Source organism: Mesoplodon mirus (genome assembly GCF_964341445.2).
Source record: "Mesoplodon mirus genome assembly, chromosome: 17".
Classification (NCBI taxonomy): Eukaryota; Metazoa; Chordata; class Mammalia; order Artiodactyla; family Ziphiidae; genus Mesoplodon; species Mesoplodon mirus.
Window position 1 is genome coordinate 641,321 of NC_138993.1, and position 21,079 is coordinate 662,399.

Consider the following 21,079-nt stretch of genomic DNA (forward strand, 5'->3'; position numbering starts at 1 on the left):
TGTGAAGCTGTAGACTGAAAAGAGGTAAAGGATGTGCTACTCTAGTATCACAATGCATAAGCGAGACATAAAAGAGCAGTAAGTCCTCGGGGGAAGCACCCTCACACGAGGCACGCGCTGAGAAGAGGAAGGGAGGGGAGCCGAGGGGAGCCCAGGGGAGCCCAGGGGAGCCGAGGGGGGAGGGAGGGGAGACGAGGGGGGAGGGAGGGGAGCCGAGGGGAGCCCAGGGGAGACGAGGGGAGGAGAGGGGGGAGGGAGGGGAGACGAGGGGAGACATGGGGAAGGGAGGGTAGACGAGGGGAGGAGAGGGGAGACGAGGGGAGGGGAGACGAGGGGAGGGGGGAGGGAGAGGAGGGGGGAGGGAGGGGAGACGAGGGGAGGGGAGACGAGGGGAGGGGGGAGGGAGAGGAGGGGGGAGGGAGGGGAGACGAGGGGAGGGGAGACGAGGGGAGGGGGGAGGGAGAGGAGGGAGGAGACGACCTCTCGGCCCCCGCGGCCCCGCGCCCCGCCCCCGGCTGCCCCTCACCAGGCGGATGAAGCCGAAGCCGCGGTCGCGGTTGATGAAAACCTCGCTGGGCTCGCCGTAGCGCTCGAACAGCCGCTTGAAGTCGTCCTCGGTGATGTCCGTGGGCAGGTTCCCCACGAAGAGGCGGCAGCGCTGCGTGTATGTCTTCTCGCCCGGCTTGAGGAAGCTCTTGATGTCGATGGTGAAGCCGCCCTCCTCGGCCGGCCGGTCCTCGGCGGGCACGGCGGGCGCGGGCGGCTCGCCAGGAAGGGCGAGCGCCATGGCCGCCGGCTCGCCCTCGCCGGCCGCCGACTCTAGAGCGCGAAGGCGCGCCGGGTTCTTCTCGATGCGCACTTGCTTCAGGTTTCCTCTCAGCATCATCTCAGCGCGTGCCCCCCCGGACCCGGCCTGGAGCTCGACCTGCGTGTCGATGTCCGCGCACGGAACCGGGGTCGGGAAGGACGCCCTCGGGGACGCCGCCAGCCCGCCGCCCGCATTCACGCCCCGGCCGCTCGCCCAAGATGGCGCCGCCACAACCGCGGTGGGAGGGAGAGACACCGCACAAGCCCCGCCCCTCCGCCGAAGCCGCGCCGGGGCCAACGCGCCTGCGTACTGCTGCGCCCACTCCTGGTGGCGTGCGCATGCGCACCGCTGTGCGCGCGTCCCTGTTCGCAGCCTTCCCAGGGCTGAGAGGAAGGACGATCCCTAGCCCCGTAGGTAACAGTGATGTTGGAAGTTGCAGCAGTGTGTGAAAACGCAGTGATTCGGGAAATGTCCACATTCTCTTAGATGCCCGGCTCAATTTTCAATGACAGCACAAAGTGAAAACTTGCAGATTTTATACATAGCATTAAATAACGAGGTATTTCCCAGTAATTGAAACAAAAACACATTTCTGCCCTTTTCAAGAGCAAGCTTTTATTATACTTCCTAATGAAAAATCCAATTCTATAAAATAATTGTGATGTTGATTATTCACCTCAGAGAAGGACTCCGTGAACACCTATGGACCACACCCTAGGACAGGGTCATCAAACGTTTTCTGCAAAGCGCCAGATGGCAAATATTTTAAGATCTTCAAGCCATAACCTGAGTCGGCCAAACTACTCAGTTCTGCCCAGTACCGCTCCTGGCACGTGGTAGGTCTTCATTGGGTATTAAAAAGAAATGAATTCACAGTCACTTTACAAAACCGTTCAGTTTCTCGTGAACTTAAACAAATGCTTACTTTAGAACAGCAATCCCTCTCCTATTCATCCAACTGAAATGAAAACTTGTGTTCACACAAAAACCTGTATGAAAATGTTCATAGGGCTTTATCTGTAATCAACGAAAACTGGAAACAACCCAAATGTCCAACTGGTGGATAGACTAATGTAGAAGGGTACCTGAGGACATGGGAAGAGACATAACCCAAGAATCGGCTCACCTAGCAAGCTGGGTGCGTGCGAATGTCTCAGGACTGCAAGCAGTACTGATTGTTCTGGGCACTGACCCACGCATGTCCTCGGTATAATCGGGACCATAAGGAAATAAGGAGGTGCATTGATTAGATGTTCAAGGAAGGCACAGCCCGCGCTAAATAGAACTCTTTGTATTAGATAAAGTTATAAGTAAAGTACATCTAGCTCTTAAAATATGCTTTTAATTACAAAAAGTATAATAGTTGTAAGATAAAGCTTAAATAAATATGCCATAGTGGACTGAGGGCTTTGCTGTTTTGCCTGAGCGAGCAACAGCCCTCTACCACTGTGCTTTAACGCATTCATCTCATGTGTTGGACTCATTTTCGTCTCTGACTGAACAACTGCAACAACTAACAGTGGTACATTCATATAATAGAATATATTAGCAGTAAGAAGGACTAAACTCCTGATAGACGCAATAATGTGACTCAAAGGCTACATACCGAATATATGACATTCTGGAAAACTAGCTACAGAACACAGATCGGTGGTTGCCAGGAGCTGGGAGGTAGGGAGGGTTGACTAAGTAGAGATACAGAGAAATTTTTGGAAAGATAAAAGTACATCTTGGGACTTCCCTGTCCGACCAGTGCTTAGGACTCCACGCTTTCATTGCCGTGGCCCCGGGTTCAATCCCTGGTTGGGGAACTGAGATCCTCCCCACCTCACTCACAGCTGATATTGTCGAATTTATTAATCTCACCGAAAAAAAAAGGCACAGCAAATAAAATTGGCTCTTTCCATCAGCACCAAATCAACCAACCTAATTCCATATGTAGCCATATGCACTGCCTTCCCTCCTGTTACAATGAATGAATGGTCAAAAATCCCCTCTTAGGCCAAACCACTGGACAGCAGGTTTCAAGTGCTTTGCTTCTACAGTTACCTAATCCCCATCCAAGTGATTAGTTACTTGATCTGTACTGAACTATTTTCATCAGCAAAAGAAAGTGTTGATAAAACTTGCATCTTGGAAAAAAAGAAAAAAGGAAAGAAAAGGGAAAAACCTTCTCTACACCGCATGTTGTCCTTTAGCTACTATTTCTTTAGTCAAGAAAGAAAGAAAGGAAACAAGAGTTGTCTGTTTTCTGTCTCGATTTGCTCATCCTTGATTTCTTCAGCCACACTGATCAGATGTCTATCCCACATTCCATCGCTCTGAAACCTCTCTTGTCACCATGGGCGACAGCTTCCACTTTGACCAGATGCAGCAGTCATATCACAGATCTTCCAGCAGCATTTGATGTTGTAGATCTGGGCCTGAGTTTTTTCATGTGTAACGTGGGAAGAATACCTTCTTTACAGAGTTATTGTGCCTATTAAATGAATTAAAGTATAGTCTTTGAAAAATAATCTGGCATCATAAATACAAGTACTATTATTGATCGCTTCCCTCCTACCTTTTTGAAACACTCTTCTACCTTCTGCACTACGATATTCCCTGATATTCTCACAGCCACTGGCCACTCCTTACTCTCTCTGTCTTTCCTGGGAATCTTCACTTGAGAACCACAGGTCCAGGTCCTCCTCTCCTCTTCTGCTACACTCATTCCCTAGGTCAGACCGTCCACACCAGGGTGCCTCAGAAGCATTGGAGCAGGTTTTTTAAACCTCAACACGATATTTTGGACTGAATAATCATGTATCGTGAGGAGATGTTTAGCAGCATCACTGGCTTCTACCCGGTAGATGCCAGTAACACCCCACTCGCAGTGGTTACAAACCAAAATGTACTGGGAATTATTCTAATTGCTTTACACTCACTCATTAATCATCACAACAACCTTTTAAGGTATATGCTATTAATATCATCTTTTTTTAAAAGACTTAAAAAACTTTAAAAGTTTTTGGAGCTGTTTTCAGTTCGCTGCAAAATTAAGAGGAAGGTATAGAGATTTCCCATGCGCTCCCTGCCCTACACCTGCAGTCTCCCCACTATCAACACCCCCACCACGTGGGACATTTGTTACACTTATTGACCCTACACTGACATGTCATCATCGCTCAGTCAAGAGTTTACATTAGGGTCACTCTTGGTGGTGTACAGACTCTGTCGCCCACAGTCAAGAGTTTACATTAGGGTCACTCTTGGTGGTGTACAGCCTGCGCGTCCAGAGCCTGTGCTCTGCAGCGGGAGAGGCCAAAACAGTGAGAGGTACCACAAAAAGAAAAAAAGAAAAACAAAAAAAGAAATGGGCCAACGACCTTAATAGACACTTCAGCAAAGATTTAGATGGCAAATGAGCATATGAAAAGATGCTCCATGTTGTATGTTATCAGGGAAATGCAAACTCAAATAAAAATGATATACCACTGTACCCCTGCTAGAATGGCCAAAATCTGGAACACTGACAACACCAAAGGCTGGAGGATATGGAGCAAAAGGAACTCTCACTCACTGCTGGTGGGAACACAAAATGGTGCAGCCACTTAGGAAGACACTTTGGCTGTTTCTCGAAAACAAAACCCTTACCATATGATCCAGCAATCTCACTGCTAGTATTTACCCAGAGGATGGAAAAATTAAATCCACACAAAAACCTGCACACAGATTTTTTTTTTTTACTTTATTTATTTATTTATTTTTGGCTGCATTGGGTCTTCGTTGCTGCGTGTGGGCTTTCTCTAGTTGCAGCGAGCAGGGGCTACTCTTTGTTGCGGTGCACGGGCTTCTTGTTGCAGTGGCTTCTCTTGTTGCAGAGCACGGGCTCTAGGTGCGTGGGCTTCAATAGTTGTAGCACGCAGGCTCAGCAGTTGTGGCGCACGGGCTTAGTTGCTCCGCGGCATGTGGGATCTTCCCAGACCAGGGCTCGAACCTGTGTCCCCTGCATCGGCAGGCAGACTCTCAACCACTGCGCCACCAGGGAATCCCTGGCCCATTTCTTAACCAGGTGTTTTTCTTATTGTTGAATTGTAAGAGTTCTTTGTGTATTTTAGATAACAGTCCTTTATCAGATGTGTCTTTGGCAAATATTTTCCCCCAACCTATGGCTTGTCTTTTTATTCTTGTGACATTGTCTTTCACAGAGCAGAAGCTTTTAATTTTAACGAAGTTCAGTTTATCAATTCTTTCTTTCACGGATTGTGCCTTTGGAGTATCTAAGAAGTCATCAGCAAAGCAAAAGCCATCTAAACTTTCTCCAGTTTTTCTTCTACGAATTTTATAGTTCTACATTTTACATTTAGGTCTGTGGTCCATTTTGAGTTAACTTTCTGAAGGATGTAAGGTTTGTATCTAGATACAGTGTTTTACATACGGATGTCCAGTCATTCCAGCACCATTTGTTGAAAAGACAATCTTTGCTCCATTGTATTACCTTTGCTCCGTTGTCAAAGATCAGTTGATCTGTACCCATGAGGGTCTATTTCTGGACTCTATGCTATTCCATGGATCTCTTTTTCTTTTGCCAGTGCCACACTGTCTTGATTACTGTAACTTTATGGTAAGTCTGGTAGTCAGGTAGCATCAGTCCTCCAACTTTCTTCTTCAGTATTGTGTTGACTATTCTGAATCTTTTCCCTCTCCACGTAAACTTAAGAATCGGTTTGTCCATATTGACAAAATAACTTGCTAGGATTTTGATTGGGATGCCATTGAATCTATGGATCAAGTTAGGGAGAACTGACATCTTGACAGTATTGAGTCTTCCTATTCACGAACATGGACTATCTCTCCATTTATTTAGTTCATCTTTGATTTCATTCATAAGAGATTTGTGGGCTTCCCTGGTGGCGCAGTGGCTGAGAGTCCGCCTACTGATGTGGGGGACACAGGTTCGTGCCCCGGTCCGGGAAGATCCCACATGCCGCGGAGCGGCTGGGCCCATGAGCCATGGCCGCTGAGCCTGCGCGTCCGGAGCCTGTGCTCCGCAACGGGAGAGGCCAGCGTATCGCAAAAAAAAAATAAATAAATAAATAAATAAAATAAGAAGTTTGTAGTTTTCCTCATATAGATCTTGTAGATAATTTGTTACATTTATATCTAAGTATTCATTTGTTTTGGGTGGCAATGTAAGTGGTATTATGTTTGTAATTTCAAATTCCACATGTTCATTGCTGGTGTGTAAAAACATTAATGACTTTTGTGTATTAACCTTGTATCCTGACTTTTGTTTCTTAACCTTGTATCCTGAAATCATCCATTTACTTTTTTTTTTTTTTTTTTTTTTGCCATACCATGCGGCTTGTGGGGCCTTAGTTCCCTGACCAGGGATAGAACCCGAGCCCCCTGCATTGACAGCATGGAGTCTTAACCACTGGACCGCCAGGGAAATCTCCCCCCTCCATTTACTTTTTATCTATATATGCCTTTATACATTTTTTTAAAGATTTATTTTTTTACATTTATTTATTTTATTTTATTTTTGGCTGCATCTGGTCTTAGTTGCGGCACACGGGATCTTCACTGAGGCATATGGGATCTTCCCTTGTGGTGCACGGGCTCTTTGTTGTGGCACACGGGCTTCTCTCTACTTATGGTGTGCAGGCTCCAGAGCACGTGAGCTCTGTAGTTTGCAGCACGCAGACTCTCTAGTTGAGGCACACGAGCTCAGTAGTTGTGGTGCACAGGCTTAGTTGCCCCAAGGCATGTGGGATCTTAGTTCCCCGACCAGGAATCAAACCCGCGTCCCCTGCAGTGTAAGGCAGATTCTCTACCACTGGACCACCAGGGAAGTCCCTATGCCTTTACATTTAAAGTGAGTTTCTTATACGCAACATAGAATTGGGTCTTGTTTTTTGATCAACTCTATCTTTTAATTGGTAATCTCTGTCTTTTAATTGGTGCACTTAGATCAATGATGTTCAAAGTGATTACTGCTATAGTTTGATTTATATCATATTTGTTATCATTTTCCATTTGTTGCCCTAGTTCTTTGTTCCTATATTTATATGTTTTAATTGAAATATAGTTGGTTTACAATGTTAGGTTAATTACTGCTGTACAGCAATGTGACTTAATTATACATATATTAATTTATTTTCATTTTTTTCCATTATGGTTTATCATGTTCCTATTTTTGTAGACCACACTTTCTGCCTTCTGTGGTTTTAACTAAGCATTTTATAATTTCATTTTCTCTCCTTCTTAGCATATCAGTTGTACTTATTTTTCTACTTTTTTAAGTGGTTGCCCTAGAGTTTGCAATATACATTTACTTACAACTAATCCAAGACCACTTTCAAATAACACCGATAACTTCACAGGTAGTGTAATTTGTAATAGTAAAATAATCCTGATTCCTCCCTCTCATCCCTTGTATCATTTCAGTCATTCATTTCATCCATATACAAGCATATATATGTATAATTTAATATATTGTTTCTATTATTATCTTGAACAAAGTTATCTGTTAGATCAATTAAGAATAAGAAAAATAGGGCTTCCCTGGTGGCGCAGTGGTTGAGAGTCCGCCTGCCGATGCAGGGGCCGCGGGTTCGTGCCCCGGTCCGGGAAGATCCTACATGCCGCGGAGCGGCTGGGCCCGTGAGCCATGGCTGCTGAGCCTGTGCGTCTGGAGCCTGTGCTCCGCAGCAGGAGAGGCCACAACGGTGAGAGGCCCGCGTACCGCAAAAAAAAAAAAAAAAAGAATAAGAAAAATAAAAGTTTTTATTTTATATTCACATTCCTTCTCCAGTGCTCTTACTTTCTTTATATAAATCTGAGTATCTGACATATATTATTTTCTTTCTCTGTAAAGCACATCTTTCAACAGTTCTTACAAAGCAGATCCACTAGCAACCAATTCCCTCAATTTATCTTTGTCTGAAAAAGTCTTTATTTTTCCTTCGCTTTTGAACGATAAGATTGCAGGGAACAGAATTCTACAATGGTATTTTGTTTCCTCAACACTTTAAATATTTAACTCCACTCTCTTGTTTGCCTTGTTTCTGAGGAGAAGTCAAATGTAATTACAATCTTTGTTCCTCTATTGGTAAGGTGTTTTCTTTCTCTGGCTTCTTTCAGGATTTTTTCCTTTAATTTTCTGTCATTTGAACACGACATGCCCACGTGTAGCTTGTTTTTGTGTTTATCCTGCTTGGAGCTTTCTGAGCTTCATGGATCTGTGGTTTGGTATCTGACATTAATTTGGGAAATTCTCACTCATTATTGTTTCAAATATTTCTCTTGTTCTTTTCTTTCTTCTTCCTCTGGTGTTCCCATGACTTGCATTTACACTTCCACAGTTCTTGGATATTCTCTTCTGTTCCCCCTGACCTCCCTCCTTGTTTCATTGCTTTTCAGTTTTGGAAGATCTTTTGGTTTTGCTTTTGTTGTTGTTTGCTTTTATTTTTATTTTTTATAAATTTATTTATTTATTTATTTTTGTTTGCGTTGGGTCTTCGTTGTGGTGTGCAGGCTTCTCACTGCAGTGGCTTCTCTTGTTGCAGAGCACGGGCTCTAGGCGCGTGGGCTTCAGTAGTTGTGGCACGCGGGCTCAGTAGTTGTGGCACGTGGGCTCAGTAGTTGTGGCTCACGGGCTTAGCTGCTCTGCGGCACGTGGGATCTTCCCAGACCAGGGCTCGAACCCGCGCCCCCTGCACTGGCAGGCAGATTCTTAACCTCTGTGCCGCCAGGGAAGCCCCAGAGTTGTTTTAAGGTCACAGTTCCATAAGGCCGCAGGCACGGGCCCGTGTTCTCTCCCTGCTCCCGGAGGCCCCCCACCAGCGTCCCCACCTCCTCCGCCCCCACCACCCGCAGGCGGGGCTCGGCCCGTGGTCTGTGCGCTGGCGTCCGCGCTCTGCGGCCCCGGAGGAGAGGTGCCAGGAGGAGGGGCGATGCACCTGGGTCCGGCTCCTGGAGCCCCATCTGCGCGATGGGCGGCGGCGCAGAGGCTGGATCAGGGCTGGGTCTTCCAGGGTGGGGTGCGCACTCGCCCCGAGAACCCCGCGGAAGCCTGGCCCCTCGGACCCTCCCCTGTGAAAGCCTCCACGTGTCCACAGCAGGCGTGGCACTGCCTTACGGAGGCACTCGGAGGCCCTGACCAGACAACGTACTTCTTTGCAAAGGGAGTGACAATCTGGGTTACCAGTGAAGCCTGCGACTTACGGATAAGCAGAGTTTCACCCACAGAAGGAGGAGGATGCAGGACCATAGAGTTTTTAAACTTTGATCAGAGCTATTTAGCGGAAGAACACAAAGAGATGCAGTCATTCTTCAGTTAAAGGATGTAATACGAATCTGCGGAGAGTGAAAACGCAGGCCACACCAGCACTGATACGGGAAGAAGCTCTTGGCCTGCAAGCCTGCGGTTCTTGGTCATGCCTTCCGCCTGTCGACGGCGCCTAGATGATCTCACCTGATGTAACCAAGATTGAGAGCTACGGGCCTCCCCAAAGCCCGACAGCACTGCCAGTTACCTTCTTTCTTGAGGGGAATTTGTGGATTTCAGATAAGGATACCTAAATCATTTCCTGAAACTTATCAATTATGAACACATAGCAGGGTTCTGCTCGCAAATAAACATGCAAACAAAAATAAGGGAGGCGAGGAAGGTCAAACCAGGTAGAGACGACTTACACAAAACCTGGAGTCGTGACAGGGTCTGCCTCTCGGGGAAACAGGAAGTTTAGAAAGCCAAGTCCCTGGAGGGATGGGTAGGAAGGAATTACAGGTGAAGCTGGTCGAGGCTGCTGGGGCCCAATAGTAAGCGTCCATGTGCCAAGGCGAAAGCTGGTGTGTCCTCTCGAAACCCCCTGCATGTTAAAATCCTGACCCCAAGGACCTCAGAATGCAACTGCACTTGGAGATGATATTTTAAAGAGGTAGTTAAGTTTAAATGCCTTCATTAGGCAGGCCCCAATCTGATATGACTCGTATCCTTATGCGAATAGAAGTTTGGGGACTTCCCTGGTGGTCCAGTGGTTAGGACTCAGTGCTCTCACTGCCGTGGGCCAGGGTTCAATCCCTGGCGGGCGAACTAAGATTCCGCAAGCCACGTGGCATGCCCCCCCACCCAAAAAAGTAAATGGATGAAAGAGGATAGCCTGTAACTTTTCTTTCTTGTATTATTCTTGTCAGGTTTTGTTATTTCTTTGATATTCATTCAATATCTTTGTCAGGATATTTTTGGCCTTGTAAAACAAGTTGTGAAGTGCCCTTTTCTTTCTATTTTCTGGGAGTTTATGTTCAAGATGGGTATTATCTCTTCCCTACAGAAGATTTCACCAGAGAAGGAATCTGAGCCTGCAGTTTTCTTTGTGATGAGGCTTGTAATTTCAGAGTCAATTTCTTAAACAGAGACAAGCCATTCAGATTTTCTATTTTTTCCTGGGACAGATTTGGTAAGTTGTTTCTCAAGTGATTAGTCTATCACATTAAATTTGTCAAACGCTTTGACCTAAGTTGATCATAATACTTTCTTACGTTTTTAGTGTCCATAGGATCTCCAGTGGTTCTTCATATTGGTTATTTTTCTCTTTTTTGCTCCCTTGATCAGTTTCAATAGTGAAACTGAGTAGGACCCTGTGCAGCTTTCCTGGGTATAAGCTTCTCCATGTTCCCCACCTTTCGTTTGTAGGAAAAGCTTTGATCTCCTAGGCCTTCCCCGAGTTCCAAAGAGCAGACTCAAGCAGCTAATAATTAGAGAAGTGAGAAAATGCAGAAACAAGTAATAGTAGCTTGAACAACAGTTGAGCCATAAATCAGTTGCAGAACCTCTCTAGTCCCTCCTCAAGGGATGTAGGTAACAATCTGAGCAGAGCCTTGAGTCATTTCACAGAAACCAGGGCTCCACCACATGCAAACTGCTTAACAAAGTCAGAGACCAGGCAAACTGGAGCCAGACTGACAGAAATCTGTGTGTTAAGACCCAACCAATCAGAAGAACCATGAGCTGATCACACACTTAAGACCCTTACCCTAATTTTAGTCTTTAAAAACCCTTACCCTGAAGCCACCAGGGCATTCGGGGCCTTCGAGGGTTGGCTGCCAGGTCGCCTTGCTGGTGCCTTGCAAATAAATGCTACTTTCCTTCCCCACAAACCGGGTCAGTGGATTGACTGCTGTGCCTCGGGCAGGCGACCCGAGTTCGGTTTGGTAAACTGGAGGTTTACAATTCTATTAATTTGTAAGCACGTGACTTATGAAAGTCTTTTTTAACACGCGTAAGTGAGCTGTTAGTCGCATTTCCCGGGCTTTAGGTTTCGCTTGCCCTATCTGTAGGCGTGAACCGGAATAACTGCTCTTCACTCCAAATGTGACTTCCAGGGCAGTGATTCATAACCGTCTACTCTCCAAGCTTGAAAGCTCAGCTGCTGGGACTTCCCTGGCGGTCCAGTGGTTAAGACTCCACGCTTCCACTGCAGGGGGCACGGGTTCGATCCCTGGTTGGGGAACTAAGATCCGGCATGCTGTGCGACGTGGCCAGAAAAAAAAAAAAACAACAACCACAACTCAGCTGCTTAAGAAAAAACCAGTCATAGCGTTTGAAAACCTTCTCTAGTCCAGAATATCACACCACTATTTTCCCAAACTAACTTCTCACTTTCTCAAAGACTTGGGCATGTGGCTCAGATTATTCTTTCAACTCTAGTTAACTTCTCAAATTCTTAATTTCATCCTAACATGGTCACACTTTATAGTTCATTATAAGAGATATGCTCCACTTCTCAAATTTTGTACTTCACGTTGTCTTTATCCACCACCTCTTTCCCTTCGGTCTACCGCTGATGCCAAGGAGCTGGAGTTTCAAACTGAAAGCAACGGGGAACTTCAGAGCTTTGAAACAGAAGTGATACGACCTAAAATGATACAGCATCACTCCCTCCACCAAACTTGACTGAGCTCTTTGCTCCAATTACTCATTCACTTCTCCATCCTGTACAGCAAACTGTAACTTATACATACACAGTGGCTATTAGCGACTCTTACTTGACTACAGTACTGAGTAAGGGAGGGACAGGGGATCACAGGAAGAAAATGGCTCAAGGTACGAGTCTTTTTTTTGATTCTTTATTTTTTAATGATTTATTTATTTATTTTTGGCTGCATTGGGTCTTCATTGCTGCATGCAGGCTTTCTCTAGTTGCGGGGAGCTGGGGCTACTCTTTGTTGCTGTGTGCCGGCTTCTCATTGCGGTGTCTTCTCTTGTTGTGGAGCACAGGCTATAGGCATGCAGGCTCAGTAGTTGTGGCGCACATGGGCTCAGTTGCTCCGCAGCATGTGGGATCTTCCTGGACCAGGGGTTGAACCCGTGTCCCCTGCACTGGCAGGCAGATTCTTAACCACTGCGCCACCAGGGAAGCCCCAATGTAAGAGTCTTAAAGACAGCAATTTTTTTTTTTTTTTGCGGTACGCGGGCCTCTCACTGTTGTGGCCTCTGGTGTGGCCTCTCCCATTGCGGAGCACAGGCTCCAGACACGCAGGCTCAGCGGCCATGGCTCATGGGCCCAGCCACTCCGCGGCATGTGGGATCTTCCCGGACTGGGGCACGAACCCGTGTCCCCTGCATCGGCAGGCGGACTCTCAACCACTGCGCCACCAGGGAAGCCCAAGACAGCAATTTTGAAAATCTGAGGTTTATGAAAATAATTCAGTTGTGCTCTGTGAGATGACAAAACCAATAAATTGCCATTTCTTGAGGACTGTTATTCTGAATTGCCCTTCCTAATTTTTGATATTAAATTTGTAGTAGGAAATAATTTTTTTCTAATGCCTTTTCTCAGTGAAATTAAAATGATGGAAACAGACCCTGGGTGTGTCCAGATCAGGGGTGACAAATCCTGCAGCAGGGGAGTGGGGGACGGTAAGCAGGACTTTCACTTACTGTTTTCTTCCTTCCTTCTTTAAGGTGAGTCCATACTAATTTTACAATGTGGAAAAAAAAGCTAGATAAGGAAAAAGAAACGAAATGATTCACCAGGCTAGAGAGATTTACTTTTATCATCTTCTGAATTTACAGTTGACTTTTTCTTCAACATCTCATTATGAAAAATTTCATACACATCAAAAAGTTTAAAGAAATTTACAGTGAACACAGATAAACCCAGCACCTACATCTTTTGAATTTTTCATATTTAACTCATTACCACGTGCCTCATAGGTGTTCCTGCAGTATGTTGAAGAAATGAAACAAGTTAAAAGTTGAGGATCTAATTTTGTTTTCTCAATGGATAAAGTGGCCACTGGTTGATTTCATTAGTTTGCTCATATACCCAAGCGTCTATCTAAGACAATCACATGACAAATCTGTCATTTGATTAACAGGTAAGTGTTCATGAAATAATGGGCACATGAACCATTTGCAGAGGGACTTCAGAACTGGATATGCTCGGAGTATCCCCACAGGCCTCTGGAGGAGGCTGGATTTTGGAAACACCCCAGAGCCCCATTCAGGCCCAAATATGAAAGACTGAAACGGTCCAGCTGTCAGAAAACAAAATGATTATAAACTAATGAGAATGATCTTCCTGGTTATTCCCCAAACACTTTTCTGTGCTGGCCTCCCCTACAGAGTCTGCAAGTGCTCCCGTGTTGGCCCTACCAAGGACGCATCTTGATCTGCTCAGGCACTGCTCACAGGAAAAGCCTTGAAACAAGCGTATGTAAGGATGGGATACACAACAGAACTGCTGTCAGAAACCAGAAACAAAGGGAGAATTAGTAAATACATGGTGAAGGGAACACTGATTAACCAACTGAAAAAACTTACACCCTTAATTTTCATAAGTGTATTTTTCCTTTAGATGAAAAGAAAAAAAGGCTACAACACAAAAAGGTTAACTTACTATATTTTTAATATTTCTTATATTTGTACCAACATAAAAATAGGTATACACTCTTTATGCTTATAGTTTTGACAACAAAAGCTAAAACGTTTACAAATTAAGTTAAAACAAAACAAAACCAATAAAACACAAATTCACTTTAATCTATTTAACATAACAAATGATGCTGCTTTGCTCAAATAATAAAATAACATTTTGCCCAAATGAAATAAACCATAAGTATTTGGTTTAATAGCAAAAAGCTGCAGTTTCAGATCCCCATTCTGTTTCTGAATAACAATGCTTGTTCACCTAAGTACCTTGTTCGACTGGTACTGATAAATTCAAGTCTTTTCCTCCCTCTTTCAGAGTATTAGCCACACCAGTCAAATGTCAGTCCTGAAGTGTCCATTTTAAAAGGTGTGAATTGAAAAACTGAAAAGATCAACAATTGCCTTCACTGAAATCAGCATTAATCACTACAAATCCAATTAGCTTTAGAATTTGGAGCAGAAACCATCTTTACTAGTTACTTGCTATGATACTTATTGCTAATGAGCTGATGAATCACTCCGTCTGGGAGCCTCAGCACAGAGGCACCGACTGTCGGGTACAGGTCTGAGTAAGTGTGCGACCTCATCGTGTCAGATCAGGTCTAAGGTGTACAACAGCTTCACACCCTCCTTTCCCATGTTCTCCTGTAATCTGTGTTCCACAGTTTTACCTTTTTTCAAATCAGATTTTAATTTTGAATATTTAACGCTATTGTTGATGTGCATTTCACTCTCCTCATGTTTGCTAAGAATATGTGATAAATGCTGCCAATCTTTGCACCCATTCTCATTCTTTAGTTGATTTTTTCCTTCCCCAAAGAGTTTGCAATATAGACAAAACACGGAATCTTTTGAGGTCGAATAAAGTAACCAGGATCTAGTGGTTTTTTCACCATTTGGAAGAATTCTTGTATAGTAAGTTTCTGAAAACTTCCTCCCTGTACTGTCCTTTGGAAAGTTAAAATTTCTCACTTGAGGTGGATCATTTTCAACTAGAGTGTCCCTTTCTTTAATACTCAAAATTCGGGGCCACGTACCTGGATCTGCAGAAAGCACAGCTGGTATAATGGAGTCTTCTGATCGTTTCTCTTCCAGTTGCTCTTGAAATTTATCAGCTATGGTTGACACAGAAGGAGGTAAATTCACATCCTGTTGGACCAATGATTTATCTTGGCTACATTCTGCTGAAACTTGTAGTTCTGAAGTCTTTTCCTTTTTCACTGGTATTCTTTCTATTTTTTCCAAAAGTATATTCAATGACCCATACAATTCTCTTTCATTTTCTTCTCTAACAGCATTCCTTTTTCTGTTTTCTGATGCTAGCACTTTTTTTGAGTTTGTTTCCATCATCTGAGGAAAAATAGATTACAATTTTATTTTAAATTATTAACACTGAAAAAAATTAATGTATATACAAATGCCCAATAAGCACATGAAAAAGATGCTTATCATTAATCATCAAAGGAATACAAATCAATACCACCACATACCCGTTCACACACACTAGGATGGCTATAATGAAAAAAGAGATGATGACAAGCATTAACAGAGGTGTGGAAACACTGGAACCTCCTCAGGCGCTGGTGGCAACGTAAAATGGTGCTGCTGCCTGGGAACACAGGGGCAACTCTTCAAAGTTAACAACAATGCAAAAATGAAGACATATGTCCACACAAACACTTGCACAAAGTGTTCACAGCAACACTAGTCACAGTAACCAAAAAGGAGAAATAACAATGTGGTATTATCCATACAATGGAATATTATTTGGCAATAAAAGTTAAGTGCAGTAAAGATATATGCTGTGACTTGGATGCACCTTGAAAACAGTATGATATGTGAAAGTCTGTCACAAGGTGCCACACAGTGTATGACTTCATCCCATGAAAAGACACATTAGCTCTTCTGGAGTCAATAAAATAAAAATGCAAAAACAGTCAAAATAACACAGGTGCATGGGCTTCCCTGGTGGCGCAGTCGTTGAGAGTCCGCCTGCCGATGCAGGGGACACGGGTTCGTGCCCCGCTCCAGGAGGATCCCACATGCCGCGGAGCGGCTGGGCCCGTGAGCCATGGCCGCTGAGCCTGCGCGTCCGGAGCCTGTGCTCCGCAACGGGAGAGGCCACAGCAGTGAGAGGCCTGCGTACCGCAAAAAAAAAAAAAAAAAACAAACCACAGGTGCATATACTGTGAAGGACATCCTGCTAGCTGTAACATTTTAGTACAGGGACCACGGTATCCAACGGAACTCAAAGAACTAAGAGCATTGTTCTGATTCAGTCCCGAACGCAGACACAGCGCTAAGAGGAGCAGGAGTGACACTATCAGGTTTGTGCTCTGCAAAGACTGCTCTGATGGCAAGGCCGTCACCGGTGCTCAGGAAGGCCAGGGTACAGAGAGGCCAGGAGGCTGTGGGGGCAGTTTGGGCAAGAGGGGAGGGCGGGCATGTCGAGGGTGTGGTGCTGGAGACAGCACCGGGAGAGGGTAGGGAGTAGAATCTGGGTTAGCTGGTAACTGAGCGGCTCTGGGGACGCGAAGACAGAGGGGTAAACATAACTGGAAGTTTCTGCCGGGATGGGGGAAGTTTCTGACCGGATGGGGCTGTTTACTGATTTGGGAAACAAAGAAGGAAAGCAGGTTTGGAGTTTTCAGTTTCAGACACAGAGTTTGAGATATCTGTGGAACATTCAAATGGAAATTAGATGGATGTACTAGTGTGAAACTGAAGAAATACGATCTATAGATATATTCTGGAAGTCATCAAAATATGTATTCATTGAAACTATGGGATTGGATAAGACTATACCAGAGGAGCATATTTAAGAAGAAACCCAACACCAAGGACTGTTAGTGTTATTTTTTTTAACATAACCAAACCCAAGCCTTGGGCTTATTTCTTTCCTTCCTGAGCTTCTTGGTAGTGAGTAGGCAGTCAAGTTGTTATAATTCCCCGCGCATCTAAGACTCATCATTCTGGAGATCACTAAATTGAATCCAATGTAGATCCTAGCCTCAGGGAACTCATGGCGTTCGTATAATTAAATGTTGGTATCAGATGCACTAGAGCATATATACTATATACATTTTTTTGGCCACACCACACGGCTTGCGGGATCTTAGTTCCCCATGTTAATTAAGGTTTCAGGTGTGAGGTCAAATCTAGCTGTGTGACTTTGGGTAAGACACTTCTCTGAAAGTCAGTATGTTTAACATATTTCAAAGGTTTTATTTATTTGAAATTGAATATACATTTAATAAAGAACATCAACTAATTATACCTGGCTAATTAAAACAAATAATTGAACTAATTAACACCCCCTTTCCCAGAAGTTAACTACTTTCAACATTTTTAGCTGATTCTTTTCATGTTCACTTCCAAATATCAAAATAACATGCTTGCATTGCTTTTACTGATTTTTCCTCCCAGTTTTAGGCATCACTATTGACTTCCAATGAGGAAGATGCACATTTAGTTCTCCTTCTCACTGTGCTTATCACACACACTCACCCTCCAGCCACCTACTCATCCTTTTTCAACTCTGGCACCACTGATACTTGGCCAGATAATGCTTTGTTGTGAAGGCCTCTCTGGCCCCCACTCAGTGATGCCAGGAGCACTCACCCAGTTGTGATAAAAAAAAATGTTGGAAGGCCTTGACAAATGTCCCCAGGGGGACAAAATCACCCCCCATTAGATCAGTGGCCAAGACCGAGATTCCATCTTTACATTGATGACTGTGCATGCTATTCTGAGATAAGCCACTAACTTCAAGATTCCAGTTTTTCCTTAAGGTCCTCATGTATCACCAAGGCTTTCTATCGTGAAGGCCTGCCACTAACCACTTATAAACACTAACGTGGTATGGGGAAAGCACATTTACAACACTTCTGTATTATACAGAAATATCATTCCTGTACTTGCCAACTGCTTATGAGCTATGTACATGACGGACACATGCATGGTAGAAGAGAAAAAGACACTTTTGGCGGGGGGGATCAGAGTGCCAGGCAGGATAGTTATTCCAGCAATTGTGAATATGTGGCTGCTGCCTGTTTTGACTATGTTCATTTTCCCATTTGTACCCCCCCTCTGGTGTTCGTTTAGAAAGTAAAGGCTGATAAGCTATGAGACATCCTTATGTTCTTCAGAGGGTAAGCAGTGTATCTGTCTGAAGTTTATGAACTCATTGTTCTTAACTGAGCAAAAGCACAGAGCCTAAGCAGGTACAGGTCAATCATCCACACACACATACACAACCACGTACAAATATGATGACCTAAGATAGTTACTTATTACCAAAGCAGAGAGTATTTCTTTAACCTTTTATACCCAAAATATTGTCATTCAACGTGTAATATAAAATTTTTTTGAATTTTATTTATTTTTTAAACAGCAGGTTCTTATTAGTTATCTATTTTATACATATTAGTGTATATATGACAATCCCAATCTCCCAACTCATCCCACCACCACCACCCCATGGCTTCCCACACTTGGTGTCCATACGTTTGTTCTCTACCTCTGTGACTCTATTTCTTCCCTGCAAACCAGTTCATCTGTACCATTTTTTAGGTTCCACATATATGCATTAATATACAATATTTGTTTTCCTCTTTCTGACTTACTTCATTCTGTATGACAGTCTCTAGATCCATCGATGTCTCTATAAATGACCCAGTTTCATTCCTTTTTATGGCCGAGTAATATTCCATTTTGTATATGTACCACATCTTTATCCATTCGTCTGTCTGTGGGCATTTAGGTTGCTTCCATTACCTGGCTATTGTAAATAGTGCTGCAATGAACACTGGGGTGCATGTGTCTTTTTGATTTATGGTTTTCTCTGGGTATATGCCCAGTAGTGGGATTGCTGGGTCATATGGTAATTCTATTTTTAGTTTGTTTTTTTTTTTTCTTTTTTTTTTTTTTTTTTGCAGTACGCAGGCCTCTCACTGTTGTGGCCTCTCCCGTTGTGGAGCACAGGCTCCGGACGCACAAGCTCAGCGGCCATGGCTCACGGGCCCAGCCGCTCCACGGCGTGCGGGATCCTCCCAGACCAGGGCACGAACCCGTGTCCCCTGCATCGGCAGGCGGACTCTCAACCACTGCGCCACCAGGGAAGCTCTATTTTTAGTTTTTTAAGGAATCTCCATACTGTTCTCCATAGTGGCTGTATCAATTTACATTCCCACCAACAGTGCAAGAGGGTTCCCTTTTCTCCACACCCTCTCCAGCATCTGTTTGTAGATTTTCTGATGATGCCCATTCTAACTGGTGTGAGGTGATACCTCACTGTAGTTTTGATTTGCATTTCTCTAATAATCAGTGATGCTGAGAAGCTTTTGATGTGCCTCTTGGCCATCTATATGTCTTCTTTGGAGAAATGTCATTTAGGTCTTCTGCCTATTTTTTGACTGGGTTGTTTGTTTTAATATTGAGCTGCATGAGCTGTTTATATATTCTGGAGATTAATCCTTTGTCCATTGATTCATGGACAATATTGCAAATATTTTCTCCCATTCTGAGGGCTGTCTTGTCATCTTGTTTATAAAAGCTTTTGCATAGCAAAAGAAACTAAGTTTCATTAGGTCCCGTTTATTTTTGTTTTTATTTCCATTACTCTGGGAGGTGGGTCAAAAAAGATCTTGCTATGATTTATGTCAAAGAGTATTCTTTCTATGTTTTCCTCTAAGAGTTTTATAGTGTCTGCCCTTACATTTAATTTAATCCATTTTGAGTTTGTTTTTGTGTATGGTGTTAGGGAGTGTTCTAATTTCATTCTTTTACATGTAGTTGTCCAGTTTGCCCAGAACTACTTATCGAAGAGGCTGTCTTTTCTCCATTGTATATTCTTATCTCCTTTATCAAAGATAAGGTGACCATATGTGCGTGGGTTTATCTCTGGGCATTCTATCCTGTTCCACTGATCTATATTTCTGTTTTTGTGCCAGTACCATACTGTCTTGATTACTGTAGCTTTGTAGTATAGTCTGAAGTCAGGGAGCCTGTTTCCTCCAGCTCCGTTTTTTTTTCCCTCAAGACTGCTTTCGCTATTCGGGGTCTTCTGTGTCTCCATACAAATTTTAAGATTTTTTGTTCCAGGTTTGTAAAAAATGCCACTGGTAATTTGATAGGGGTTGCACTGAATCTGTAGATTGCTTTGGGGAGTATAGTCATTTTCACAATATTGATTCTTCCAATCCAAGAACATGGTATGTCTCTCCATCTGTTTGTACCATCTTTAATTTCTTTCATCAGAGTCTTATACTTTTCTGCATACAGATCTTTTGTCTCCTTAGGTAGGTTTATTTCTAGGTATTTTATTATTTTTGTTGCAATGGTGAATGAGATTGTTTCCTTAATTTCTCTTTCTGATCTTTTGTTGTTAGTGTATAGAAATGCAAGAGATTTCTGTGCATTAAATTTGTATCCTGCAACTTTACCAAGTTCACTGATTAGCTCTAGTAGTTTTCTGGTGGCATCTTCAGGATTCTCTATGTGTAGTGTCATGTCACCTGCAAACAGTGACAGTTTTACTTCTTCTTTTCCGATTTATATTCCCTTTATTTCTTTTTCTTCTCTGACTGCTATGGCTAGGACTTCCAAAACTATGTTGAATAATAGTGGCAAGAGCGGGCATCCTTGCCTTTTTCCTAATCTTAGAGGAAATGCTTCCAGTTTTTCACCATTGAGAATGATGTTTGGTGTCAGTTTGTCATATATGGCCTTTATTATGTTGAGGTAGGTTCCCTCTATGCCCACTTCCTGGACAGTTTTTATCATAAATGGATGTTGACTTTTGTCAAAAGCTTTTCTGCATCTTTTGAGATGATCATATGGTTTTTATTCTTCGATTTGCTAATATGCTGTATCACACTGATTGATTTGCGTATACTGAAGAATCCTTGCATCCCTGGGATAAATCCCACTTGATCATGGTGTATGATCCTTTTAATGTATTGTTGGATTCTGTTTGCTAGTATTTTGTTGAGGATTTTTGCATCTATATTCATCAGTGATATGGGTATATAATTTTCTTTTTTTGTAGTATCTTTGTCTGGTTTTGGTATCAGGGTGATGGTGGCTTTGTAGAATGAGTTTGGGAGTTTTCCTTCCTCTGCAATTTTTTGGAAGAGTTTGAGAAGGATGGGTGTTAGCTCTTCTCTAAATGTTTGATAGAATTCACCTGTGAAGCCATCTGGTCCTGGACTTTTGTTTGTTGGAAGATTTTTAATCACAGTTTCAATTTCATTACTTGTGATTGGTCTGTTCATATTTTCTACTTCTTCCTGGTTCAGTCTTGGAAGGTTATACCTTTCTAAGAATTTGTCCATTTCTTCCAGGTTGTC

The 21,079-nt window shown here is 43.6% G+C and overlaps 2 protein-coding genes across 13 annotated transcripts in view; both read right to left on the reverse strand.

The window, feature by feature from the left end:
- Nucleotides 1-1,045, reverse strand: part of PSPC1 (paraspeckle component 1) — a 110,375-nt gene extending 109,330 nt beyond the window's left edge. For all 12 annotated transcript variants that reach the window (XR_014291780.1, XR_014291781.1, XR_014291782.1 and 9 more), the window contains exon 1: nucleotides 527-1,045. Coding sequence is in view for 2 of the 12 variants with exons in the window: in XM_082602587.1 (XP_082458713.1) it covers nucleotides 527-886 (360 nt within the window). In the remaining 10 variants the exon portion in view is untranslated. The remainder of the gene's footprint in view (nucleotides 1-526) is intronic.
- Nucleotides 1,046-13,567: 12,522 nt separating this feature from the next.
- Nucleotides 13,568-21,079, reverse strand: part of ZMYM5 (zinc finger MYM-type containing 5) — a gene marked incomplete at its 5' end in the record, with an annotated part of 33,882 nt that continues 26,370 nt past the window's right edge. The window contains one exon of the mRNA XM_082602147.1: nucleotides 13,568-15,080. Coding sequence (XP_082458273.1) covers nucleotides 14,322-15,080 — 759 coding nt within the window. The 3' untranslated portion in view covers nucleotides 13,568-14,321. The remainder of the gene's footprint in view (nucleotides 15,081-21,079) is intronic.